This window comes from Salvelinus alpinus, chromosome 8, assembly GCF_045679555.1.
Source record: "Salvelinus alpinus chromosome 8, SLU_Salpinus.1, whole genome shotgun sequence".
In the NCBI taxonomy this organism is placed as follows: Eukaryota; Metazoa; Chordata; class Actinopteri; order Salmoniformes; family Salmonidae; genus Salvelinus; species Salvelinus alpinus.
The window spans coordinates 18,295,164-18,321,316 of NC_092093.1; the positions used below are offsets into that span (position 1 = coordinate 18,295,164).

The 26,153-nt window shown below is 46.0% G+C and overlaps 1 protein-coding gene across 4 annotated transcripts in view; it reads left to right on the top strand.

Annotated features, from left to right (window-relative positions):
• The window catches only part of LOC139582219 (uncharacterized), a 122,186-nt gene that overhangs the window by 74,305 nt on the left and 21,728 nt on the right, over nt 1-26,153 (top strand). For 2 of the 4 annotated variants that reach the window (XM_071412180.1, XM_071412179.1), the window contains one exon: nt 5,243-5,293. The exons of 1 other annotated variant lie outside the window; for it this stretch is intronic. In XM_071412180.1, the coding sequence (XP_071268281.1) occupies nt 5,243-5,293 (51 nt within the window). Of the gene's footprint in view, nt 1-5,242; nt 5,294-5,907; nt 6,007-6,122; nt 6,152-6,276; nt 6,325-6,460; nt 6,533-6,630; nt 6,901-26,153 lie in introns of those variants that run through there. One more of the 4 variants, XM_071412181.1, reaches the window with a different exon arrangement.

Consider the following 26,153-nt stretch of genomic DNA (forward strand, 5'->3'; position numbering starts at 1 on the left):
TATTCTCCTCTCTCCTCTCTACTCTCCTCTCTCCTCTCTACTCTCCTCTCCTCTCCTCTATCCTCTCCTCTCCTCTCTCCTCTACAACCTCTCTCCTCTCTCCAGTACATTCCTCTCCTCTCCTCTTCTCTCATCTACACTCCTCTCATCCTCTCCTCTTCTCTCATCTCCTCTCATCTCCTCCTCTCCTCTTCTCTTCTCTCCTCTCCTCTCCTCTCCTCTCTCCTCTACTCTCCTCTCTCCACTCGCCAGTACATTCCTCTATTCTCCTCTCTCCTCTTCTCTCTATTCTCCTCTCCTCTTCTCTCCTCTCTTCTCTACTCTCCTCTCCTCCTCTCCTCTTCTCTCCTCTCTCCTCTACTCTCCTCCTCTCCTCTTCTCTCCTCTCTCCTCTTCTCTCCTCTCTCATCTATACTCTATTCTCCCCTCTATTCTCTTCTCTCCTCTCTCTCTCCTCTACACTCCTCTCTCCTCTACTCTCTCCTCTCCTCTACTCTCTCCTCCTCTCCTATCCTCTCCTCTCCTCCTCTCTCTCCTCCTCTACTCTAGTCTCCTCTACTCTCCTCTCTCCTCCTCTCCTTTCCTCCACTCTCCTCTACTCTCCTCTGTTCTCCTCTATCCTCTGCTCTCCTCTCTCATCTACTCTCTTTTCTCCTTTACTCTCATCTCTCCTCTCCTCTTCCCTCCTCTCTCCACTACTCTCCTCTTCTCCCCTTTCTCCTCTCTCCTCTCCTCTCCTCTCTACTCTCTCATCCACTACTCTCCTCTCTCCTCTACTCTCCTCTCTCCTCCTCTTTACTCCACTCTCCTCTACTCTCCTCTCTCCTCTGTTCTCCTCTCTCCTATACTCTCTCTTCTACTCTCTCCTCTCCTCTCTCCTCATCTCTCTCCTCCTTTCTCCTCTTCTCTACTCTCCTCTCTCCTCCACTCTCCAGTACATTCCTCTATTCTCCTCTCTCCTTTTCTCTCCTCTCTCCTCTCCTCTCTCCTCTACTCTCCTCTCCTCCTCTTTTCTTCTCTCCTCTACTCTCTTCTCTCCTTTACTCTCATCTCTCCTCTTCTCTCCTCTCTCCACCACTCTCCTCTACTCTCCTCTCTCCTCTCCTCTCCTCTACTCTCCTCTCTCCTCTGTTCTCCTCTGTTCTCCTCTCCTCTCCTCTCTCCTCTACTCTCTGCTCTCCTCTCTCCTCCTCTCCTTTCCTCCACTTTCCTCCACTCTCCTCTACTCTCCTCTCTCCTCTACTCTCCTCTCTCCTCTCCTCTCCTCTCTCCTCTCCTCTCCTCTCCTCTCCTCTCCTCTCCTCTCCTCTCTCCTCTCCTCTCTCCTCTCCTCTCTCCTCATCTCTCTCCTCCTTTCTCCTCTACTCTCCTCTCCTCTCTCCTCCTCTCCTTTCCTCCACTTTCCTCCACTCTCCTCTACTCTCCTCTCTCCTCTACTCTCCTCTCTACTCTACTCCCCTCTCTCCTCTGTTTTCCTCTGTTCTCCTCTGTTCTCCTCTGCTCTCCTCTCTCCTCTACTCTCTTCTCTCCTTTACTCTCATCTCTCCTCTCTCCACCACTCACCTCTGCTCTCCTCTCTCCTCTACTCTCTTCTCTCCTTTACTCTCATCTCTCCTCTCTCCACCACTCTCCTCTGCTCTCCTCTCTCCTCTACTCTCTTCTCTCCTTTACTCTCATCTCTCCTCTCTCCACCACTCTCCTCTACTCTCCTCTCTCCTCTCCTCTCCTCTCCTCTCTCATCCACTACTCTCCTCTCTCCTCTACGCTCCTCTCTCCTCTCCTCTCCTCTCCTCTCCTCTCCTCTCCTCTCCTCTCCTCTCCTCTCCTCTCCACTCTCCTCTCTCCCTCACCACTCTCCTCTCTCCACAACTCTCCTCTCCTCTCTCCTCTCTCTCTCCTCTCTCCTCCATTCTCATCTACTCTCCTCCTCTCCTCTGCTCTCTCCTCTCCTCTCCTCTCCTCTCTCGTCTCGTCTCCCCTCTATTCTCCTCTCCTCTCCTCTCTCCTCCATTCTCATCTACTCTCCTCCTCTCCTCTGCTCTCTCCTCTCCTCTCCTCTCTCGTCTCGTCTCCCCTCTATTCTCCTCTCTCCTCTACTCTCTCTCTCTCTCATTACTCTCCTCTCCTCTCTCCTCCTCTCTTCAGTACACTCCTCTACTCTCCTCTCTCCTCCACCACTCTCTTCAACTCTCCTCATCTAACTACTCCTCTCTCCTCTACTCTCAGCTACTCTCCTCTCTCCAGTACTCTCCTCTACACTCCTCTCTCCTCTACTCTCTCCTCTCCTCTACTTTCATCTATTCTCTGCTTTCCTCTCTCCTCTCTCCTCTCCTCTCTTCTCTCCTCTCCTCTCTCCTCCTCTCTCCAGTACTCTCCTCTAAACTCCTCTCTCCTCTACTCTCTCCTCTCCTCTACTTTCATCTATTCTCTGATTTCCTCTCTCCTCTCTCCTCTCCTCTCCTCTCTCCTCCTCTCTCCAGTACTCTCCTCTCTCCTCATCCTCCTCTCTCCTCATTGTTCCTCTAATCTCATCTCTCTCCTCTCCTCTATTCTCCTCTCTCCTCTACTCTCCTCTCTCCTCTATTGTCCTCTCTCCTCTACACTCCTCTCTCCTCTACACTCCTCTCTCCTCTCCTCTCCTCTCCTCTCTCCTCTACTCTCCGCTCCTCTCTCCACAACTCTCCTCTCTCCTCTACTCTCCAATCTTCTCTCCACAACTCTCCTCTCTCCTCTCTCCACTACTCTGTACTCCTACTCCACTCTCCTCTCTCCTCTACTTTCCTCTCTCCTCTACTCTCCTATCTCCTCTCCCCCCTCCCCTCTCCTTTCTCCTCCACTCTCCTCTCCATTCTCCTTTCTCCTCCACTCTCCTCTCCCCTCTCCTCTACTTTCCTCTCTCTCCTCCTCTTTCCTCTACTCCTCTCTCCTCTTCCATCCTGTCTCCTCTCTCATCTACTCAACTCTCCTCTCTCCTCTCTCTCTCCTCTACTCTCCTCTCTCCTCCTCTCTCCTCTCTCCTCTACCCTCTCCTCTACCCTCCTCTCCTCTCCTCTCCTCTCCTCTCTCCTCCTCTCTCTCCTCAACTTTCCTGTATTCTCCTCTACTATCCTCATCTCTCTCCTCTCTCCTCATCTCTCTCCTCCTCTCCTCTCTCCTCCTCTCTTCAGTACACTCCTATACTCTCCTCTCTCCTCCACCACTCTCTTCAACTCTCCTCATCTCACTACTCCTCTCTCCTCTACTCTCATCTACGCTCCTCATCTCCGCTTCTCTCCTCTACTGTCTCCTCTCACCTACTCTCCTCTCTCCTCTACTGTCCTCTCTCCTCTACACTCCTCTCTCCTCTACTGTCTCCTCTCGTCTACTCTCCTCTCTCCTCAATGTTCCTCTAATCTCATCTCTCTCCTCCTCTCCTCTCTCCTCTCCTCTCCTCTCCTCTCCTCTCCTCTCCTCTCCTCTCCCCTCCTCTCCACTCTCCCCTCCTCTCCCCTCTCCTCTCCTCTCCTCTATACTCTCCTCTCTACTCTCCTCTCCCCTCTATTCTCTCCTCTCCTCTCTCCTATACTTTCCTCTCTCCTCTACTCTCCGCTCCTCTCTCCACAACTCTCCTCTCTCCTCTACTCTCCTCTCTCCTCTACTTTCCTCTCTCCTCTACTCTCCTATCTCCTCTCCCCCCTCCCCTCTCCTTTCTCCTCCACTCTCCTCTCCATTCTCCTCTCTCCTCCACTCTCCTCTTTCCTCTCCTCTACTTTCCTCTCTCTCCTCCTCTTTCCTCTACTCCTCTCTCCTCTTCCATCCTGTCTCCTTTCTCATCTACTCAACTCTCCTCTCTCCTCATCTCTCCTCTACTCTCCTCTCCCTCCTCCTCTCTCCTCTTCTCTCCTCTCTCCTCTACCCTCTACCCTCTCCTCTACTCTCCTCTCTCCTCCTCTCTCTCCTCAACTTTCCTGTACTCTCCTCTACTCTCCTCATCTCTCTCCTCTCTCCTCATCTCTCTCCTCCTCTCCTCTCCTATTCTCTCTCCTCTCCTCTCCTATTCTCTCCTCCTCTCCTCTTCTCTCCGCTTCTCTCCCCTCTCCTCTACTCTCCTCTCTCCTCTGCTCTCCTCTCTCCTCTGCTCTCCTCTCTCCTTCGCTCTCCTCTCTCCTCTACTCTCCTCTCTCCTCTACCCTCCTCTCTCCTCTCCTCTCTCCTCTCTCCTCTACTGTCCTCTCCTCTCCTCTCTCCTCTACTCTCCTCTCTCTTTTACTCTGCTCTCTACTGTACTCTCTTCTCATCTGCCCTGCTCTCTTCTCCTCTTCCCTCTACTCTACTCTCCTCTACTCTCCTCTCTCCTTTACTCTCTCCTCTCTTCTCTCCTCTTCTCTCCGCTTTCCTCTCCTCTTTTCTCCTCTCTCCTTTACTCTCCTCTCTCCAACTCTCTCCTCTCCTCTCTCCTCTACTATTTTCTCCTTTTCTCTCCTCTCTCTCTACTCTGTTCTACTCTCCTTCTCTATTTCTCTCTCTGCTCAGCAACAGAAAAACAGAAGTGGTCTGAGCTGAAATAACCACAAAGAGAACCAGTTGCAGACATAGACATGAATATTCATTCTTCTGTGTATTTCTACATCATTGGTTGTAGTTACATTCACCTCTCTAACATTTTATATTCACTCAAATCTGTCATTTTTTATACTTTTTCACTACAAACACAGTGATGTGCTGCTTCAATAAGCAGGAATGAGGAATAAACCCTGGTAATACAGGTATATTTACTGATGATGGGTTATTTAAATAAACTAAAAGAGGATGTTCTACTGAACTAGATATTACAGAAAAGACCACTGATAGTGATGATGTCATCTCTACTGTCCCAGGTTAAATAGTCCCATCTGTATGATGTGTGCAGATATAGTAAATGTTTTAAGTTTTATCTCTCTCTCTCTCCATGCTGAGAATAATGTATTGTAATGCAATGTAACTTAAGCTTTAGGACTTGTATGTGACATTTAACAAAGTAATTACTATACTTGTATTTAGAATTTTAATCTCATGACAATTCTTCAATCTTAGTCACCCAAACTCATAATAATTGTTGCACATGGTTAAACCAGTCTCTTGCATATTACTATTTTTCTTATAGAGTCAAATCTACATTTTAATATGCTAATTTCATGGTCTAATTACAAGTTGCGTGTGATGTATATATAATATACTGTAAATACACTATTCAAATATGTCTGTCCACCACACTACTATCCAGGAAGTACAGCCTCTACTGCAAGACCAGCCTTGTCAACCCCATCTTCTGCTGGTATTGTATTTGATACTGTTTCCATTCTCAGCTGTATGGTAGACTGTATGGTAGGTCTTTCATTTAAAAACATATGAATTCATTTTCCACACCAGACACAAACATACACATATAAACAACATATAAACAACTTACAGACGCACACAAACAACGACTACATCTCATCTGCCCAGACCCACATGCTCACACCCCCATCCCTAGTGCCTGCATTATCGTTTGCTGTCTATCATCAGGTGGTCTTTTCAAACTGCTCTTCCACTAAAAGGACATTATCATCATGTTCACAATCTCACAGTATTATTCCAACGTCATAGTGGGGAAATATATACAACACAGGAAATCACGTTTTGACTGGACCTTTAAAACTGCAACATTTTCTCTACACCCCACAGCAAAATGTGAGGAATTGCAGGAAATGTACTTTTAAAACGTAAATGTTGCTCTCCACCATCAAGAGGGGGCAATTAAAGTGTTTAGCCTTGAGAGGAGGGCTGGCTCTAGTCTTTTGGGGGCCCTAAGTGGGATTTGGTTGGATGGCCCCCAAAAGGCTAGAGTTGGCCCTGCTCTAAGGTCCCCCACTAACCAGACCCTGCTCCCCTCTCTGGTCGTCTCAGGTTCTGAGAACGTCTTCCTCATGGTGTCTGTAGGAGTGGCTGTGGGAGCAGCGGTGTGTGTCATCATAGCTGTCATCATAGTACGCAGGAGGAGAGACAGTAAGGACTTACATTTGTCTCTGAGTTTAATGGAGGGCATTAATACACAGTAATACATGGAGACAGCCAGTTGTTTCATTGAAATTCTTCTGATTTATTTTATTTGTTCTTGTCAGAGAATCAAGTGCCAACTGATAACAGCATTGTGAGTGAACTGTGACTTAATTAACACAGTTAGTTATTTTACTTTAACAATATTATAATACACTAAGAGTTTGCATTATAATTATATTGTTTTGAATCCATTACCTTTGTTATTAATTTATGAAGGGTCTGAATGCAGTAAACCACTCCACCCCACCAACCAATGAGGACAAGGTTAGTGCATCAATATCCTAATGGAAGTTGAAGCATGATTCATATGAAACATAATTAGACCCAGTTGTTATCCTGCAATCAGACTAATGTCCAGTTTCAATGATTCACGTTTCAATAACAATTCTGACCCTTGTAGAGTCAACCTGCTGACAGAATCACCTATGCCTCCATTGACCACTTCAATCAAAATCCTCCTCAGAGAGTTGATGTAAGTGAAGCTATACTGAACATATTGTAATGGTATCACTCTCCCTCCTATACACTGTTTACAGCCTTTACTTTGGTGTGTTTGTGTTGTCTCTGTAGGCCCAAGGTGAAGATGCAGTGATGTATGCCTCAGTTATGCCCTCTTCTGGCAGAGGGAGAGAGACAGTGAACCCTGCTGACCCCAGCTCCCTCTACTCCACTGTCAACAAACCTCAGGGAGCCAAGACATAAGGAGAGACAGTGAAACCTGCTGACCCCAGCTCCCTCTACTCCACTGTCAACTAACCTCAGGGAGCCAGACATAAGGAGAGACAGCGAACCCTGCTGACCCCAGCTCCCTCTACTCCACTGTCAACAAACCTCAGGGAGCCAAGACATCAACATGAAGACTACACTCACTCATTCACACTCTAATTCCAGACCTGATTTGGTTCTAGGAAGAGAGATGTTTGTGCTATTACAAGGGACAATCTGCACTAGTTACATCCATTTCTGGACGTATTAATTAATAATATGCACCCATTGATTCTTAAACTGTCAAAACCGATCAGAACCCAAAATATATGCTTGTTTTACGCCAATGTTTGTAAACAAATGAAATGTAAACAAACACACTGTAAAGCCTCAAAACACGGTTTAAACTATAATGTTGATATAATGGATGGCCAGTCCTTGCATCCATAGCTATGTCTATGAGTTTAAGAGTGGTTACATTTCTCCTGCAACATTCCTCAGATTTTTAGCAAAACAGTGGCGGGGAATGTGCTTTGTTACTGTTTCATCTGCTGTTTGCCGCTTTAAGATGTGTATATTTTATTGATATAGACCAGAGAGATAGGAGACAGGAAAAGTGGAAGAGTTCGAGAGTCAGAAGGGCATGTTTCAGATTCAGACTCATGCTGACTCTGGTAGCCTGGGCTGTAAAGGGCATTCGGGAAAGTATTCAGATCCCTTGACTTGTTCCACATTTTGTTAAGTTACAGCCTTATTCTAAAATATAATAAATAGTTTTTTTCCTCATCAATCCACACACAATACCCCATAATGACGAAGAAGAAACAGGTTTTTATAAACTCAGCAAAAATAGAAAAGCTGTCAACTGCATTTATTTTCAGCAAACTTAACATGTGTAAAATAATTGTATGAACATAACAAGATTCAACAACAGACAAACTGAACCAGTTCCACAGACATGTGACTAACAGAAATGGAATAATGTGTCCCTGAACAAAGGGGAGGTCAAAATCAAAAGTAACAGTCAGTATCTGGTGTGGCCACCAGCTGCATTAAGTACTGCAGTGCATCTCCTCCTCATGGACTGCACCAGATTAGCCAGCTTGCTGTGAGATGTTACCCCACTCTTCCACCAAGGCACCTACCTGCAAGTTCCCAGACATTTCTGGGGGGAATGGCCCTAGCCCTCACCCTCCGATCCAACAGGTCCCAGATGTGCTTAATGGGATTCAGATCCGGGCTCTTCGCTGGCCATGGCAGAACACCAACATTCCTGTCTTGTAGGAAATCACACACAGAATGAGCAGTATGGCTGGTGGCATTGTCATGCTGGAGGGTCATGTCAGGATGAGCCTGCAGGAAGGGTACCACATGAGGGAGGAGGATGTCTTCCCTGTAATGCACAGTGTTGAGATTGCCTGCAATGACAACAAGCTCAGTCCGATGATGCTGTGACACACTGCCCCAGATCATGACGGACCCTCCACCTCCAAATCGATCCCGCTCCAGAGTACAGGCCTCGGTGTAACGCTCATTCCTTCGACGATAAACACGAATCCGACCATTACCCCTGGTGAGACAAAACCGGGACTCGTCTGTGAAGAGCACTTTTTGCCAGTCCTGTCTGGTCCAGTAACAGTGGGTTTGTGCCCATAGGCGACGTTGTTGCCGGTGATGTCTGGTGAGGACATGCCTTACAACAGGCCTACAAGCCCTCAGTCCAGCCTCTCTCAGCCTATTGCGGACAGTCTGAGCACTGATGGAGGGATTGTGTATTCCTGGTGTAACTCGGGCAGTTGTTGTTGCCATTCTGTACCTGTCCCGCAGGTGTGATGTACGTATGTACCGATCCTGTGCAGGTGTTGTTGCACGTGGTCTGCCACTACAAGGACAATCAGCTGTCCGTCCTGTCTCTATGTAGCGCTGTCTAAGGCATCTCACAGTACGGACATTGCAATTTATTGCCCTGGCCACATCTGCAGTCCTTATGCCTCCTTGCAGCATGCCTAAGGCACGTTCACGCAGATAAGCAAGGACTCTGGCATCTTTCTTTTGGTGTTTTTCAGAGTCAGTCGAAAGGCCTCTTCAGTATCCTACATTTTCATAACTGTGAACTTAATTGCCTAAGCTGTTAGACCATTCCACAGGTGCATGTTCATTAATTGTTTATGGTCCATTGAACAAGCATGGGAAACAGTGTTTAAACCCTTTACAACCCTTTACAATGAAGTTCTGTGAAGTTATTTGGATTTTTACAAATTATCTTTGAAAGACAGGGTCCTTTTAAAAGGTAGGTTTCATTTTTTGCTGAGTGAATAAAAAAAGTATGGAAATTCACATTTACATAAGTAAATTCAGACCCTTTACTCAGTACTTTGTTGAAGCACCTTTGGGCAGCATTTACAGCCTTCAGTCTTCTTGGGTATGGCACTACAAGCTTGGCACACCTGTTTCTCCCATTCTTCTCTGCAGATCCTCTCAAGCTCTGTTAAGTTGGATGGGGAGCATTGCTTCAATGCTATTTTCAGGTCTCTTCAGAGATGTTCGATTGGGTTCAAGTCCGGGCTCTGGCTGGGCCACTCAAGGACATTCAGAGACTTGTCCCGAAGTCACTCCTGAGTTGTCTTGGCTGTGTGCTTAGTTACGTTATCCTGTTGGAAGGAGAACCTTCGCTCCAGTCTGAGGTCCTGAGTGCTCTGGAACAGGTTTTCATCAAGGATCTCTCTGTACTTTGCTACGTTCATCTTTCCCTCGATCCTGACTAGTCTCCCAGTCCCTGCCGCTGAAAAACATCCCCACAGCATGCTGCTGCCACCACCATGCTTCACCGTAGGGATTGTGACAGGTTTCCTCCAGACGTGACACTTGTAATTCAGGCCAAATAGTTCAAACTTGGTTTCATCAGACAAGATAATATTGTTTCCCATTTTCAGAGTCCTTTAGGTGCCTTTTGGCAAACTCCAAGCAGGCTGTCATGTGCCTTTTAATGAGAAGTGGCTTCCGTCTGGCCACTCTACCATAAAGGCCTGATTGGTGGAGTGCTGCAGAGAAGGTTGTCCTTCTAGAAGGTTTTCTAATCTCCACAGAAGAACTCTGGAGCTCAGTCAGTGACTATCTGGTTCTTGGTCACCTCCCTGACCAAGGCCCTTCTCCCTCGATTACTCAGTTTGGCCGGGCAGCCAGCTCTAGGAAGAGTCTTGGTGGATCCAAACTTCTTCCATTTAAGAATGATGGTGGCCACTGTTCTTGAGGACCTTCAATGCTGCAGACATTTTTTAGTACCCTTCCCCAGATCTGTGCCTCGACACAATCCTGTCTGAGCTCTACGGACATTTCCTTCAACCTCATCGCTTGGTTTGTGCTCTGACATGCACTGTCAACTGTGGGACCTTTTATAGACAGGTGTGTGTCTTTCCAAATGATGTCCATTCAATTGAATTTCCCACAGATGGACTCCAATCAAGTTGTAGATACATCTCAAGGATGATCAATGGAAACAGGATGCACCTGAGCTCAATTTCGAGTCTCATAGCAAAGGGTCTGAATACTTATGTGAATAAGGTCTTTCTGTTAAAAAATAATAATAAATGTACAAAAAAATTCTAAATACCTGTTTTTGCTTTGTCATTTTGGGGTATTGTCACGGCCGTCGAATGAACTGTTCCAAGGTGTAGCGTGGTGAGCGTACATATTCCTTTATTTCATATGACGCCGACAAAAACAACCATCCAAAACAACCGTGAAGCTAAATGCTATAGTGCCAACAAACAAAGATAACTTCCCACAAACACAGGTGGGAAAAAGGGATACCTAAGTATGGTTCTCAATCAGAGACAACGATAGACAGCTGTCCCTGATTGAGAACCCTACCCCGCCAAAACATAGAAATACAAATAATAGAACGAAAGAACATAGAATACCCACCTCAAATCACACCCTGACCAAGGGCGTGACAGGTATTGTGTATAGATTGATGAAAAAGTTTTATTGAATCCATTTTCAAATAAGCCTGTAACGTAACAAAATAAGAAAATTCAAGGGGTCTGAATACTTTCCTAATGCACTGTATACAAGTGAACCACTGGACCACACAGGTGGACCACACAGGTGGACCACACAAGTGAACCACTGGACCACACAGGTGGACCACACAGGTGGACCACACAGGTGGACCACTGGACCACACAGGTGGACCACACAGGTGGACCACTGGACCACACAGGTGGACCACACAAGTGAACCACTGGACCACACAGGTGGACCACACAGGTGGACCACACAGGTGGACCACACAAGTGAACCACTGGACCACACAGGTGGACCACACAGGTGGACCACACAGGTGGACCACTGGACCACACAGGTGGACCACACAGGTGGACCACTGGACCACACAGGTGGACCACACAAGTGAACCACTGGACCACACAGGTGGACCACACAAGTGAACCACTGGACCACACAGGTGGACCACACAAGTGAACCACTGGACCACACAGGTGGACCACACAAGTGAACCACTGGACCACACAGGTGGACCACACAAGTGAACCACTGGACCACACAGGTGGACCACACAAGTGAACCACTGGACCACACAGGTGGACCACACAAGTGAACCACTGGACCACACAGGTGGACCACACAAGTGAACCACTGGACCACACAGGTGGACCACACAAGTGAACCACTGGACCACACAGGTGGACCACACAGGTGAACCACTGGACCACACAGGTGGACCACACAAGTGGACCACTGGACCACACAGGTGGACCACACAGGTGAACCACTGGACCACACAGGTGGACCACACAAGTGAACCACTGGACCACACAGGTGGACCACACAAGTGAACCACTGGACCACACAGGTGGACCACACAAGTGAACCACTGGACCACACAGGTGGACCACACAGGTGAACCACTGGACCACACAGGTGGACCACACAGGTGGACCACACAGGTGAACCACTGGACCACACAGGTGGACCACACAAGTGAACCACTGGACCACACAGGCCACTAAAATATGTTTCTAATTACTAGATGGATGAGGTGGAACACGGGCGTTACGTTTTCTGTTAGGATGATAGTAGCTTCTTTGCCAAACATTTAGCTTTGCTGATAAACTCATGGATGTTTTTTCCTGCATTTCTCTTGTTTCAAATTATATTGACTGAAGTGATATACTTAATAAAACAAAAATAAATCTTTACTGAATGATTCACTCCAGAATTTGACCGAGATCAAAAACACTGTATTGCCCATTGGGGTTTTATTTATTTAATTTACTCCATTCTTCAGTCGATAAAATGAAATTGTTTTCATTGTCCATACCTTATGCTTGCCCATACCATAATCCCACCGCCACCATGGGGCACTCATGGTTCACAACATTGCTGTCAGCAAACCACCCGCCCACACGACACCACATGCACTGTCTGCCATCTGCCCGGTACAGTTGAACCCGGGATTAATCCGTGAAGAGCACACTTCTCCAGTGTGCCAGCGGCCATCGAAGGTGAGCATTTGCTGGTGAGGACAACGAGCACGCAGATGAGCTTCCCTGAGACAGTATGTGACAGCTTGCTGATGAAGGCTGGAATGTGTGGCTTTTAAATGATAAAGAAACATTTCACTGAACATCCATTTTCATAAAACAGTGACTGAATACAAAGTATAGTAATAATGTCACTGTGAGTGTTTGTCATGGCATTCTTAGTGCCACCATGGTAGGTTCAGTAGAGTTCTCCTCCAAACTCAATACATCTCTGTCTATGGGAATCTGTCTCACCTTAATCAGAATGTTCTCTGGTTTGACGTCCCGGTGGAAGAGACCATGACTGTGGGGAGAGAAGTTACATGTCAGAAAAATGTACTGAAATGACCCTTGACCTTGGCACACACACACACACACACACACACACACACACACACACACACACACACACACACACACACACACACACACACACACACACACACACACACACACACACACACACACACACACACACACACACACACACACACACACACACACACGCACACACACACGCACACACACACACACACACACATCAGAAGGGAGCCTGCTCTCCTAATGCTCATCTGTGATTACTTGTGTATGTAGTCCAGAGACCTGCAGAGCTGATACATGTAGTTGTGGATCCTGCTCTCTGGCATGGGGTACTGTCGGGTTAACCCAGGGGTCAGAGGTCAGGGGTTATGGTAGAAATGAAGTAGGGTTTTACACCTCAGTCACCCATGATAAATCACCAGTTTACTGCTGATAGCATTTGAAGTTCCAACAAAGGTAAAGGCTGTGTTTCATTCCTGTGGGATGTGAATGTTCCCTCCCTTTTGCCCTCTTTAACTCTGGTAGGATTGGATATGTGAAATATGGCTGAAAACTAGACGGAACAACTCCTTACGTCCACCCGTCTGAGATCTATGAAGGGGAGTGAATAAGGGAAGAAGGAAAGGAAGAAAAAAAATTGGAATGAAATGTAGCCATATACTAAGAGTAGACTGATACTAGGAGAAGAATATTCTCTAAGGTAATTTTTAAATAACTCATCATCAGACACATACAGTAGAGAGCAGTATGATTGTTCACTAATCACTGATATCAGGAGAAAGGATCAGGTTTGACATTCACTTTAATGTCATTACAAATGTTGCTAACTTTATTTCCAAATTATAACAAGAATACATACCTTCCTGAGAACATGGAGGTGAAGTCAATGGAGGTCTTCACTTTTCCTCCTTCAGTCAGCTGACGTGTCCACTTCCTGTTGTTGTCCTCCCTCTGGATTGTCACAGTGATGACACAGAGAATGTTGTGTGACCTGATATCTGGAGTCTTCCTGCAGATCAGTACTTGTCTCATCCACCAGATCAGTGTAACACCACTAATGATGTGTGAGTTACACCTTCCGTCAAAAGTGAGTAGAGATGTCACTTAATGTCACTGTTCCATCAGGCTTTAGATCTGTCACTGTTCCATCAGGTTTAGATCTGTCACTGTTGTGGACAGGGAGACTGTGAAAGACAAGGAGATATTTCAATTTTACTGTTACAAATACATCATATATACCAAGCTTAATATATTCTACTTTCTATGTTGTTGAGTTGCAAAATGCAAATGCATCTCAATATTTGAACAATGTCGCCTGAGGGGAAGCCTGCCGTTTTATGTGCTCCTAACCAACTGTGTTATTTAGTTTGTTTTTCGCTTTGTTTGTACCTTCTTTATTTCCTTATTTTGTACATAATGTTGCTTGTCCCGTCTCTTATGATCGGAAACTTCTGGACATCAGAGCAGTGATTACTCAACTCGAACAGGACAAAGATTTTTTCTTTAACGAGTCCGACGCGAAGGATATTCTGCTTTCTCGGGAACGGGCCCAAACTTGTCATTTGCGTGAAGAAAAGACGGAGAAAAATGGGGCGGAGGTCAGGCTGCCTTCTGAGAATTCATAGGTGAGTCAGTAAACCCCCACTGCCATCCGTTCTATTGGCCAACGTGTAATCATTGGAAAACAAAATGGATGATCTACGATCAAGATTATCCTACCAACGGGATATTAAAAACTAATATTTTATGTTTCACCGAGTCGTGGCTGAACGACGACACGGACAATATACAGCTGGCGGGATTTCCATGCATTGGCAGGACAGAGAAGCTACTTCTGGTAAAACGAGGGGCGGGGGTGTGTGTCTATTTGTCAATAACAGCTGGTGTGCGATGTCTAATATTAAAGAAGTCTCGAGGTATTGCTCACCTGAGGTAGAGTAGCTCATGATAAGCTGTAGACCACACTATCTACCAAGATTATTCATTGCCGTCTATTTAGCACCACAAACCGATGCTTTTACTAATACGGCACTCAACCAGCTGTATAAGGCTATAAACAAACAAGAAAATGCTAATCAAGAAAAGGCGCTTCTAGTGGCCAGAGACTTTAATGCAGGCAAACTTAAATCTGTTTTACCTCATTTCTACCAGCATGTCACATGTCCAACCAGAGGAAAAAAAACTCTAGACCACCTTTACTCCACACACAGAGACGCATACAAAGCTCTCCCTCGTCCTCCATTTGGAAAATCTGACCATAATTATATCCTCCTGGTTCCTACTGACAAGCTAAACTAAAGCAGGAAGTACCAGTTACTCGCTCAATACGGAAGTGGTCAGATGTCGCGGATGCTACGCTACAGGACTGTTTTGCTAGCACAGACTGGAATATGTTCCGGGATTCATCCAATGGCATTGAGGAGTATACCAACTCAGTCATTGTCTTCATCAATAAGTGCATCGACGACGTCGTCCCCACAGTGACCGTGCGTACATATCCCAACCAGAAGCCATGGATTACAGGCAAAATCTGCATCGAGCTCAAGACCAGAGCTGTCGCTTTCAAGGAGCGGGACACTAATCCGGACACTTACAAGAAATCCCGCTACGCCCTCAGACGAACCATCAAACAGGCAAAGCGTCCATACAGGATTAAGATTGAATCCTACTACACCGGCTCTGACGCTCGTCTGAAAACTATTACGGACTACGAAGGGAAACCCAGCTGTGAGCTGTCTAGTGACGCGAGCCTAGCAGACGAGCTAAATGCCTTTTATGCTCAGTTCGAGGCAAGCAACACTGAAGCATGCATAAGAGCACCAGAATTCCGGACAACTGTATGATAACAACTCTTGGTAGCCGATGTAAACAACCCCTTTAAACAGGTCAACATTCACAAAGCCGCGGGGCCAGACATATTACCAGGACGTGTACTCAAAGCATGCGCTGACCGTCTGGCAAGTGTCTTCACTGACATATTCAACCTCTCCTTGACTGAGTCTGTAATACTAACATGTTTCAAGCAGACCACCATAGTTCCTGTGCCCAAGGAAGCAAAGGTAAATTGCCAAAATAATTACCGCCCGCAGCACTGACGTCAGTAGCCATGAAGTGCTTTGAAAGGCTGGTCATGGCTCACATCAACAGCATCCTCCCGTATACCCTAGACCCACTCCAATTCGCATACCGCCCCAACAGATCCGCAGATGACGCAATCTCAATCGCACTCCACACTGCCCTTTCCCACCTGGACAAAAGGAACACCTATTTGAGAATGCTGTTCATTGACTACAGCTCAGCATTCAACACCATAGTGCCCACAAAGCTCATCACTAAGCTAAGGACCCTGGGACTAAACACCTCCCTCTGCAACTGGATCCTGGACTTCCTGATGGGCCGCCCCCAGGTGGTAAGGGTAGGCAACAACACGTCTGCCATGCTGATCCTCAACACTGGAACCACTCAGGGGTGTGTGCTTAGTCCTCTCCTGTACTCCCTGTTCACCTATGACAGAGTGGCCAAACACGACTCCAACAACATCATTAAGTTTGCTGACGACACATCAGTGGTAGGCCTGATCACCTCTACTAACCTGTACCCCCCCTTATTGAATCGTTACCGGTACCCCCTGTATATAGCCTCGTTATTGTTATTTTATTGTGTTACTTTTAGTATTTTTAACTTTAATTTATTTGGTAAATCATTTCTTAACACTTTCTTGAACTGCACTATTTGTGACTACTAACTGTTGGTTAAGGGCTTGTAAGTAAGCATTTCACAGTAAGGTCTACACCTGTTGTATTCAGCATTTCACAGTAAGGTCTACACCTGTTGTATTCAGCATTTCACAGTAAGGTCTACACCTGTTGTATTAAGCATTTCACAGTAAGGTCTACACCTGTTGTATTCAGCATTTCACAGTAAGGTCTACACCTGTTGTATTCAGCATTTCACAGTAAGGTCTACACCTGTTGTATTCAGCATTTCACAGTAAGGTCTACACCTGTTGTATTCAGCATTTCACAGTAAGGTCTACACCTGTTGTATTCAGCATTTCACAGTAAGGTCTACACCTGTTGTATTCAGCATTTCACAGTAAGGTCTACACTGGTTGTATTCGGCGCATGTGATTACTAACGTTTGATTTGATTTGAATATTTATTTGTATTATTTTGAAAGCGTGAAATTACTAGCTATGTTATTTTTAGGGTGAAGTGTAATGACCTCTTTTTCTCTCTCTCTGCTCAGCCTCAGAAAAACAGAAGTGGTCTGAGCTGAAATAACCACTGAAAGAAGGACCAGTTGACATTCATATGTTTATATAGGTTCATGTTTGGTTTCAGTTACATTCACCTCTCTAACAATTGAAATTCCCTCTATTACCAAGGTGGGATATCAGCCTCTAGAGGAAGTATTTTGATAAAAAGGAGGACATCTTTAGTTTGTAAACACATAACAATTCACAAATATATCATTTTTTATACATTTTCACTGCTAACACAGTTATGTGCTGCTTCTATAAGCTGGTATGAGGAATATACCCTGCTATTACAGGAACGTGATTGATGTTCAGTTCAGTTCAGTCCTTAACAGGTTTAGAACATATTGATACATATGCAGAAACATACAATGTGATGTTATACACAAACAGGTAGAATCCGCCTTAATATATAGACAGTGGGTCATCAAAAGTTGTACAAAACAGATAGGAACAACACCAAATCACTGGTACTACCCAGCAGGGGGCATGGTGCAGCTGTCCAAGGCCTGGTGATGGGACTCCTCTCTGGGCTGGAGGGACAAGACAGAACCTATAAATACCTTTATCAGAGTAGGGTAGAATATAACTGCTGCCCATACAGAGATGGAAATATACCTTTACATCACTTCGTGCCATGGATTATCACTGGAGGCTTCTTGCCATGGATCACCACTGGAGTGGAGAGACACACGGGAGGCCTGGCTCTGGGAGAAAGCACAGGACTCACCAGGCTGGAGAGACATGCAGGAGGGTTAGTGTTTAGCACAGGCACAGAACTCACCAGGCTGGGGAGACATGCAGGAGGCCTTGTCCTTGGCCGAGGCACCGGATGCACTGGACCGTGGAGGTGCAGTGGCGGTCTCGAGCACAGAGCTAGCACCACTTGTCCTGGCTGGATCCCCCCTGTAGCCTGGCAAGTGTGGGGAGTTGGAACAGGCCGCACTGGGCTGTGCTGGCGAACTGGAGACACCGTGCGTAGGGCTGGTGCAATATACCCCGGGCCGAGGAGACGCACTGGAGACCAGATGCGCTGAGCCGGCATCATCCCTCCTGACTCGATGCCCACTCTAGCCCGGCCGATTCGAGGAGCTGCGATGTAACGCACCGGGCTATGCGTGCGCACTGGGGACATCGTGTGCTCCCCCGCATAACACGGTGCCTGCCCAGTCACTCTCTCGCCACGGTAAGCACGGGGAGTTGGCTCAGGTCTCCTACCTGAGTCCGCCAATCTACCCGTGTGCCTCCCCCCAAAAACATTCTGGGACTGCCCCTCGCGCCAATTCCTCGTAGTGGCGCCGCTCCACTCTAGCTGCCTCCAGCTCCTCTTTCGGACGCCGATACTCCCCCGGCTGTGCCCAGGGACCTTTGCCGTCCAAAATTTCCTCCCAAGTCCAGGAGTCCAGAACCCTCTGCTCCTGGTTACCACGCTGCTTGGTCCTTTTCTGGTGGGTGGTACTGTAACGGCTTTCGTCCTCTTCGTCTGAGGAGGAGTAAGAAACATCGGACCAATGTGTAGCGTGGTACGTATCCATAATAACTTTTAATGAGAATGAATACAAAATACAAAAAGAACAAGAGAATCAAAATGAAAACCGAAACAGTCCCGAATGGTGAAAACACTGAAACAACCACCCACAATGGAAAACAGGCTACCTAAATATGTCTCCCAATCAGGGACAACGATAAACAGCTGCCTCTGATTGGGAACCACACCAGGCCAAACACATAGAAAAACAAACAAAAACAACAAAACAAACAACCTAGAAAAAAGAACATAGACTGCCCACCCCAACAAGCCCTGACCAACTTAACACAAAGACAAAAAAAATTAACTAAGGTCAGAACGTGAGGTCTGAATACTTTCTGAAAGCACTGTATGACATTTGAGGTTTCGTTATGACAATGTTGCCATGGAAACACATGGCTATAAATGATGATCCTGTATTTGATCATGAACACAACTGTATTTTACTTTGAGAGAATATTTTGCTCTCAGCGGGTCCTGTTGCACGATGATATTCACTCATTTCCGAGTCAGTATAATTCTCCATCCTCAGAAGAATATAATCTGTATTTTCTCTTTGCTAATCTGGTTAATTTAGTCGATTGTTAATGGTATGTTAAACATGTTGTACCAAAAACCCATACAATTTCTATAAAAAGATTAGGTTTCGATTTTTCCCAAGGCTGCACTGCAGCGTCTATTCACAGGCACTATCCCACTACTGGAGGGCACCAGGGCTTTGGCCTGCTTCGTTTCCGACCTGGGCCAGCACACCCCTCCTTAGACAACCTGGTGGCCCTGGTCTCCCCCAGGAGAACCATATCGATACCAAACTCAGTGAGGATACCTGTTCAACATAACGCACAACAGCCCAGAGCTCCTCAGCTCACTCGATCCACCAACCTCAACCTCCCAGGGACTTGGTTACTGTCACACGCCACCGTACCCGGAGAGAAACCCAGCTGCAGCTCAAACTGATAAAGGGAGTGTGTGACGTCATTTGGAAAGAAGCTGTCAGCTACAGTCCTTTTGTTGCGTTGTGGGAAGAACAACAACGTGTTGCTGACTAGCTTGTAAGACATTAAATTAGGCCAATGCATCCATGCTTTACCATACATTGTAGAAGTGTACAGAAAACGCCTGTATCGAACAACGAGTTTTAAATATAGTATTTGTTTATTGAAAAACTGTTTCAGAAATATATTAAAATGTTTAGAAAAAGCATTGTGCTCCTTTTAAGTCTGTCTAGGCAAATAAATGCTTATTAAACAAAACCAATGAACTTCATTCACAGAAAAAAGAAAATAATACGTATCATAGACATCAATCTTTGTTTAATTGATATCTTCACCCCTACTGCATGCAAGAAAATGAAGGTGTTTAAAATATACTAAAAGATGAGAATACAACTACGAATTAATACATCTTCCAAACAATGTGATATCTCAGATGAACATCAATTATAAAAACATTTATACTGTCCTCTGTTACTGATTCAATAAAGCTACAGACAGTTTGAAAGTCTTAGTCCAGCACAGGGAGAAGAGGAACAAGGGGTCATTCCTCCAGGACATGGACCTCAATACCAGAGGCTTCTTCTATACAGAGAACAAAACAACATGTCTCACCATTCATTCTATAGCAGACCATAAAGATGAACTAGTTAATAGGATTAGAGGAACAAGATGAGAATATTCAATGACTATTTATGACCTGATTCCGTTTCAGTTCACACATCTGAAGATCAGAATGTGAATGTACAGATTGTGTCTCAAACTGCCACTAGAGGTGTGTTTCCCAGCTGGTGGCCCATGGCCTGGATTTGGCTGATTTTATTTGGCCCCCAAGTCTTCTGAGAAACAAAAACATTTTACTTCATATTTTGGGACATAAAATACTTTAAAAACACCAGACAGTTAGTGCCAAGTGATTTTAATTTTGGAAATCCAATGTATTCCCACACATGTTAGGGAGATATGTGTAATCGTATATAAATGTAAGCAAGGTTGGAAATGATTATGTTTTAGTCAAATAGTATATATTTTTGGGCTTCTTGCAGTCAATTTGCAGTCTACAAAGGATTTGTAATTATGTCCCCTGACCATCCACTCCAGAAAGAATTGTCCCGTGGCTGAATCTAGTTGGTGATCCCTGCACTAGAGGCTGGTGAAGACCAACATCTTATAACATTTGAATTCTGTTCTGGTAATCTAGTCCAACAGCCTGCTAATAATTCAACCTGAGGAAGAGGTTAGTGTTCTGGACCTGAGGAAAAACGTCACCTCAGGAACACCAATCCCTAGCATTTACATTTGTGAAAGACAACTTTGGTTATTTAAAGTAGCACATCCAAATCATGTGAATAAGGTTATATAATATATTATAACAGCTTACCAAGTGCACATGGAGGAGGGATATTTGCCATTAAAGAAGAAGCAGGGTTTGGGCCTGTTGGTCACATTAGAAAATGGTTCAATCCAGAGATCTAAAAATGGGCTGTTATTGGCAGAGAGGTTTGGAACTCTCTTTCTTATTGGTCTGTTAACTCCTTCACTGCCTTGTGATGTCAACCTTATCGTGTGGAAATAGATAAAGCACCAGCATTTACGTTTCTGACTGCACTGGGACTTTAACCATGTTTTGAGGCTATATAGCCTGTTTGTTTACTAACATCAGAGTAATAAACCTTATATTTTGGGTTCTGATGGGGACAAAAACAGGTTGTAACTAGAAAGAGTACAGCAATGGACGGAAGTGACTTTTCTTAGCAGATTAGGAGATCATTTAAACTAACCGTTTTCCAAAACGTATCCTAATTCTCCTAACCTGCTATGTACGCTCTCCTAACCTGCTACGAAAAAGTAATTTCCATCCATAGCAGTATACCATCTAGTAAAAACCCCAAAACAGTGTCTCTATGTCAACTCCCATAGAACCAGTACAGGCCACTGTTCCCACAATATGTTATTTTAGGGTGAGATAAGATGTTGTGGTCAAAAGACAACCAATGAACATGACTTCTTTCTCTCTCTCTGCTCAGCCTCAGAAAACAGAAGTGGTCTGAGCTGAAAAAACCACTGAAAGAACCAGTTGCAGACATCGACATTCATATTCATTCTTCTGTTTATATAGCTACAGTGGGAGACGATAATTTGCAAATAAATTCATTAAAAATCCTACAATGTGATTTTCTGGATTTTACATTCTCATTTTGTCTGTCATAGTTGAAGTGTACCTATGATGAAAATTACAGGCCTCTCTCATCTTTTTAAGTGGGAGAACTTGCACAATTGGTGGCTGACTAAATAAATTTTTGCCCCACTGTACATGTTTGGTTTCAGTTACATTCACCTCTCTAACAATTGAAATCCCCTCCATTACCAAGGTGGGATATCAGCCTTTAGAGGAAGCATGGTAGCAACACAACATGGTAGCAACACAACATGACAACAAGGTGGTAAAACAACATGATAGCAACACAACATGACAACATGGTAGCAACACAACATGACAACATGGTGGTAAAACAACATGATAGCAACACAACATGACAACATGGTAGCAACACAACATGACAACATGATAGCAACACAACATGACAACATGATAGCAACACAACATGACAACATGGTAGCAACACAACATGACAACATGGTGGTAAAACAACATGATAGCAACACAACATGACAACATGGTAGCAACACAACATGACAACATGGTGGTAAAATAACATGGTAGCAACACAACATGACAACATGGTAGCAACACAACATGACAACATGGTGGTAAAATAACATGATAGCAACACAACATGACAACATGGTAGCAACACAACATGACAACATGGTGGTAAAATAACATGGTAGCAACACAACATGACAACATGGTAGCAACACAACATGAAAACATGGTGGCAACACAACATGACAACATGGTGGCAAAACAACATGGTAGCAACACAACATGACAACATGGTGGTAAAACAACATGGTAGCAACACAACATGACAACATGGTGGCAACACAACATGACAACATGGTAGCAACACAACATGACATCATGGTGGCAAAACAACATGACAACATGGTGGCAACACAACATGACAACATGGTAGCAACACAACATGACAACATGGTAGCAACACAACATGACATCATGGTGGCAACACAACATGACAACATGGTAGCAACACAACATGACAACATGGTAGCAAAACAACATGAAAACATGGTAGCAACACAACATGACAACATGGTAGCAACACAACATGACAACATGGTGGCAAAACAACATGAAAACATGGTAGCAACACAACATGACAACATGGTGGCAAAACAACATGACAACATGGTAGCAACACAACATGACAACATGGTAGCAACACAACATGACAACATGGTAGCAACACAACATGACAACATGGTAGCAACACAACATGACAACATGGTAGCAACACAACATGACAACATGGTGGCAAAACAACATGACAACATGGTAGCAACACAACATGACAACATGGTAGCAACACAACATGACAACATGGTGGCAAAACAACATGGTAGCAACACAACATGACAACATGGTAGCAACACAACATGGTAGCAGCACAAAACATGGTAGAAGCATTTTTGTGCACAGACAACAGCACAAAGGGCAAGAAGGTAGAGACAACAATACATCACGCAAAGCAGCCACAACTGTCAGTAACAAATATGTTTTATGAGCAAAGCTAAAATATGTTGCTATTGTGCTCTATGTACACACTACCTTATCCATCTAGTAATCATCATTAAAAACACATCTCAGTGGCCTGTGAGATCCAGTGGTTCACTTCACATGTACAGCCTGGACTACCGGAGTCACACTCTCCTCTCTCTCCTCTCTACTCTCTTCTCTCCTCTCTACTCTCCTCTCCCCTCTATTCTCCTCTCTCCTCTTCTTTCCTCTCTCCTCTCTCTCCTCTACTCTACTCTCCTCTGTCCTCTCCTCTCCTCTCCTCTCCTCTCCTCTCCTCTCCTCTCCTCTCCTCTCTCCTTTGCTCTCCTCTGCTCTCCTCTCTCCTTTGCTCTCTTCTGCTCTCCTCTCTCCTTTGCTCTCCCCTCTCCTCTACTCTCCTCTCTCCTCTACTCTTGTCTCTCCTCTCTCCTCTGTTCTCCTCTCTCCTTCGCTCTCCTCTCTCCTCTACTCTCCTCTCTCCTCTACTCTTGTCTCTCCTCTCTCCTCTGTTCTCCTCTCTCCTCTACTCTCTTCTCTCCTCTCTACTCTCCTCTCCCCTCTATTATCCTCTCTCCTCTCTCTCCTCTCTCTCCTCTCCTCTACTCTCTCTACTCTCCTCTCCTCTACTCTTTTCTCCCCTCTCTACTCTCCTCTACTCTCTCTCCTCTCCTCTACTCTCTCTCCTCCCCTCTATTCTCCTCTCTCCTCTTCTTTCCTCTCTCCTCTCTCTCCTCTACTCTACTCTCCTCTGTCCTCTCCTCTCCTCTCCTCTCCTCTCCTCTCCTCTCCTCTCCTCTCCTTTGCTCTCCTCTGCTCTCCTCTCTCCTTTGCTCTCTTCTGCTCTCCTCTCTCCTTTGCTCTCCTCTCTCCTCTACTCTCTCCTCTCCTCTACTCTTGTCTCTCCTCTCTCCTCTGTTCTCCTCTCTCCTTCGCTCTCCTCTCTCCTCTACTCTCCTCTCTCCTCTACTCTTGTCTCTCCTCTCTCCTCTGTTCTCCTCTCTCCTTCGCTCTCCTCTCTCCTCTACTCTCCTCTCTCCTCTCCTCATCTCTCTACTCCTCTCTCCTCTCCTCTCTCTCCTCTTCTCTCCTCTCTCTACCATTTTCTCTCCTCTCCTCTTCTCTCCGCTTCTCTCCTCACTCCTCCACTCTCCTCTCTCCTCTACTCTCCTCTCTCCTCAATCTCCCCACTCCTCATCTCTCTCCTCCTCTCTCCTCTCCTCTCTCTACTCTTCTCTTTCCTCTACTCTCCGCTCTCCTCTACTCTCCTCAACTCTCCTCTCTCCTCAACTCTCTCTTCAACTCTCCTCTACTCTCCTCTTCTCTCCTCTCTCCTCTCCTCTCCTCCTCTCTCTCCTCTCTTCTCCTCCTCTCCTCTTCTCTCCTCTCTCTACTCTTCTCTCTCCTCTCCTCTTCTCTCCGCTTCTCTCCTCACTCCTCCACTCTCCTCTCTCCTCTCTCCTCTGCTCTCCTCTCTCCTTTGCTCTCCTCTCTCCTCAACTGTCTCCTCAACTCTCCTCTACTCTCCTCTTCTCTCCTCTCTCTTCTCCTCTCCTCTCCTCTCCTCATCTCTCTACTCCTCTCTCCTCTCCTCTCTCTCCTCTTCTCTCCTCTCTATACCCTTCTCTCTCCTCTCCTCTTCTCTCCGCTTCTCTCCTCACTCCTCCACTCTCCTCTCTCCTCTACCCTCCTCTCTCCTCTACTCTCCTCTCTCCTCTCTTCTCTTCTCTTTTCACCACTCTCCTCTACTATCCATTCGCCTCAACCCTATACTCTCCTCTGCTCTCCTCTCTCCTCTCTACTCTCCTCTCCCCTCAATTCTCCTCTATTCTCCTCTCCTCTCCTCTCCTCTCCTCTCCTCCATTCTCCTCTCTATTCCCCTCTCCCCTCCCCTCTCCTCTCTCCTCTCCTCTGCTTTCCTCTACTCTCCTCTCTCTCCTCCTCTTTCCTCTACTGTCCTCTCTCCTCTGCTCTCCTCTCTCCTCTGCTCTCCTCTGCTCTCCTCTCTCCTCTGCTCTCCTCTCTCCTTTGCTCTCCTCTCTCCTCTGCTCTCCTCTCTCCTCTACTCTTGTCTCTCCTCTCTCCTCTGTTCTCCTCTCTCCTTCGCTCTCCTCTCTCCTCTACTCTCCTCTCTCCTCTACTCTCCTCTCTCCTCCTCTTTTATCTCCTCCTCTAATCTCCACTCTCCTCTCTCCTCAACTCTCCCCTCTCCTCATCCCTCTCCTCTCCTCTCCTCTCCTCTCCTCTCCTCTCCTCTCCTCTCCTCTCCTCTCTTTCTCTCCCTCCTGCTCTCTCCTCTCTCCTCTGTTCTCCTCTCTCCTTCGCTCTCCTCTCTCCTCTTCTCTGCTCTCTCCTCTCCTCTGCTTTCCTCTACTCTCCTCTCTCTCCTCCTCTTTCCTCTACTCTCCTCTCTCCTCTCCCCTATCCTCTGCTCTCCTCTCTCCTCTGCTCTCCTCTCTCCTTCACTCTCCTCTCTCCTCTCCTCTCCTCTCTCCTCTACTCTTGTCTCTCCTCTCTCCTCTGCTCTCCTCTTTCCTTAGCTCTCCTCTCTCCTCTACTCTCCTCTCTCCTCTACTCTTGTCTCTCCACTACTCTCCTCTTTCATCTCCTCCTCTAATCTCCTCTCTCCTCTACTCTCCTCTCTCCTCAAATTTCCCCTCTCCTCATCTCTCTCCTCCTCTCTCCTCTCCTCTCTCTACTCTTCTCTTTCCTCTACTCTCCGCTCTCCTCTACTCTCCTCAACTCTCCTCTCTCCTCAACTCTCTCTTCACCTCTCCTCTACTCTCCTCTTCTCTCCTCTCTCTTCTCCTCTCCTCATCTCTCTACTCCTCTCTCCTCACCTCTCTCTCCTCTTCTCTCCTCTCTCTACCCTTCTCTCTCCTCTCCTGTCCTCTTCTCTCCGCTTCTCTCCTCACTCCTCCACTCTCCTCTCTCCTCTACTCTCCTCTCTCCTCTACTCTCCTCTCTCCTCTCTTCTCTTCTCTTTTCACCACTCTCCTCTACTATCCATTCGCCTCACCCCTATACTCTCCTCTGCTCTCCTCTC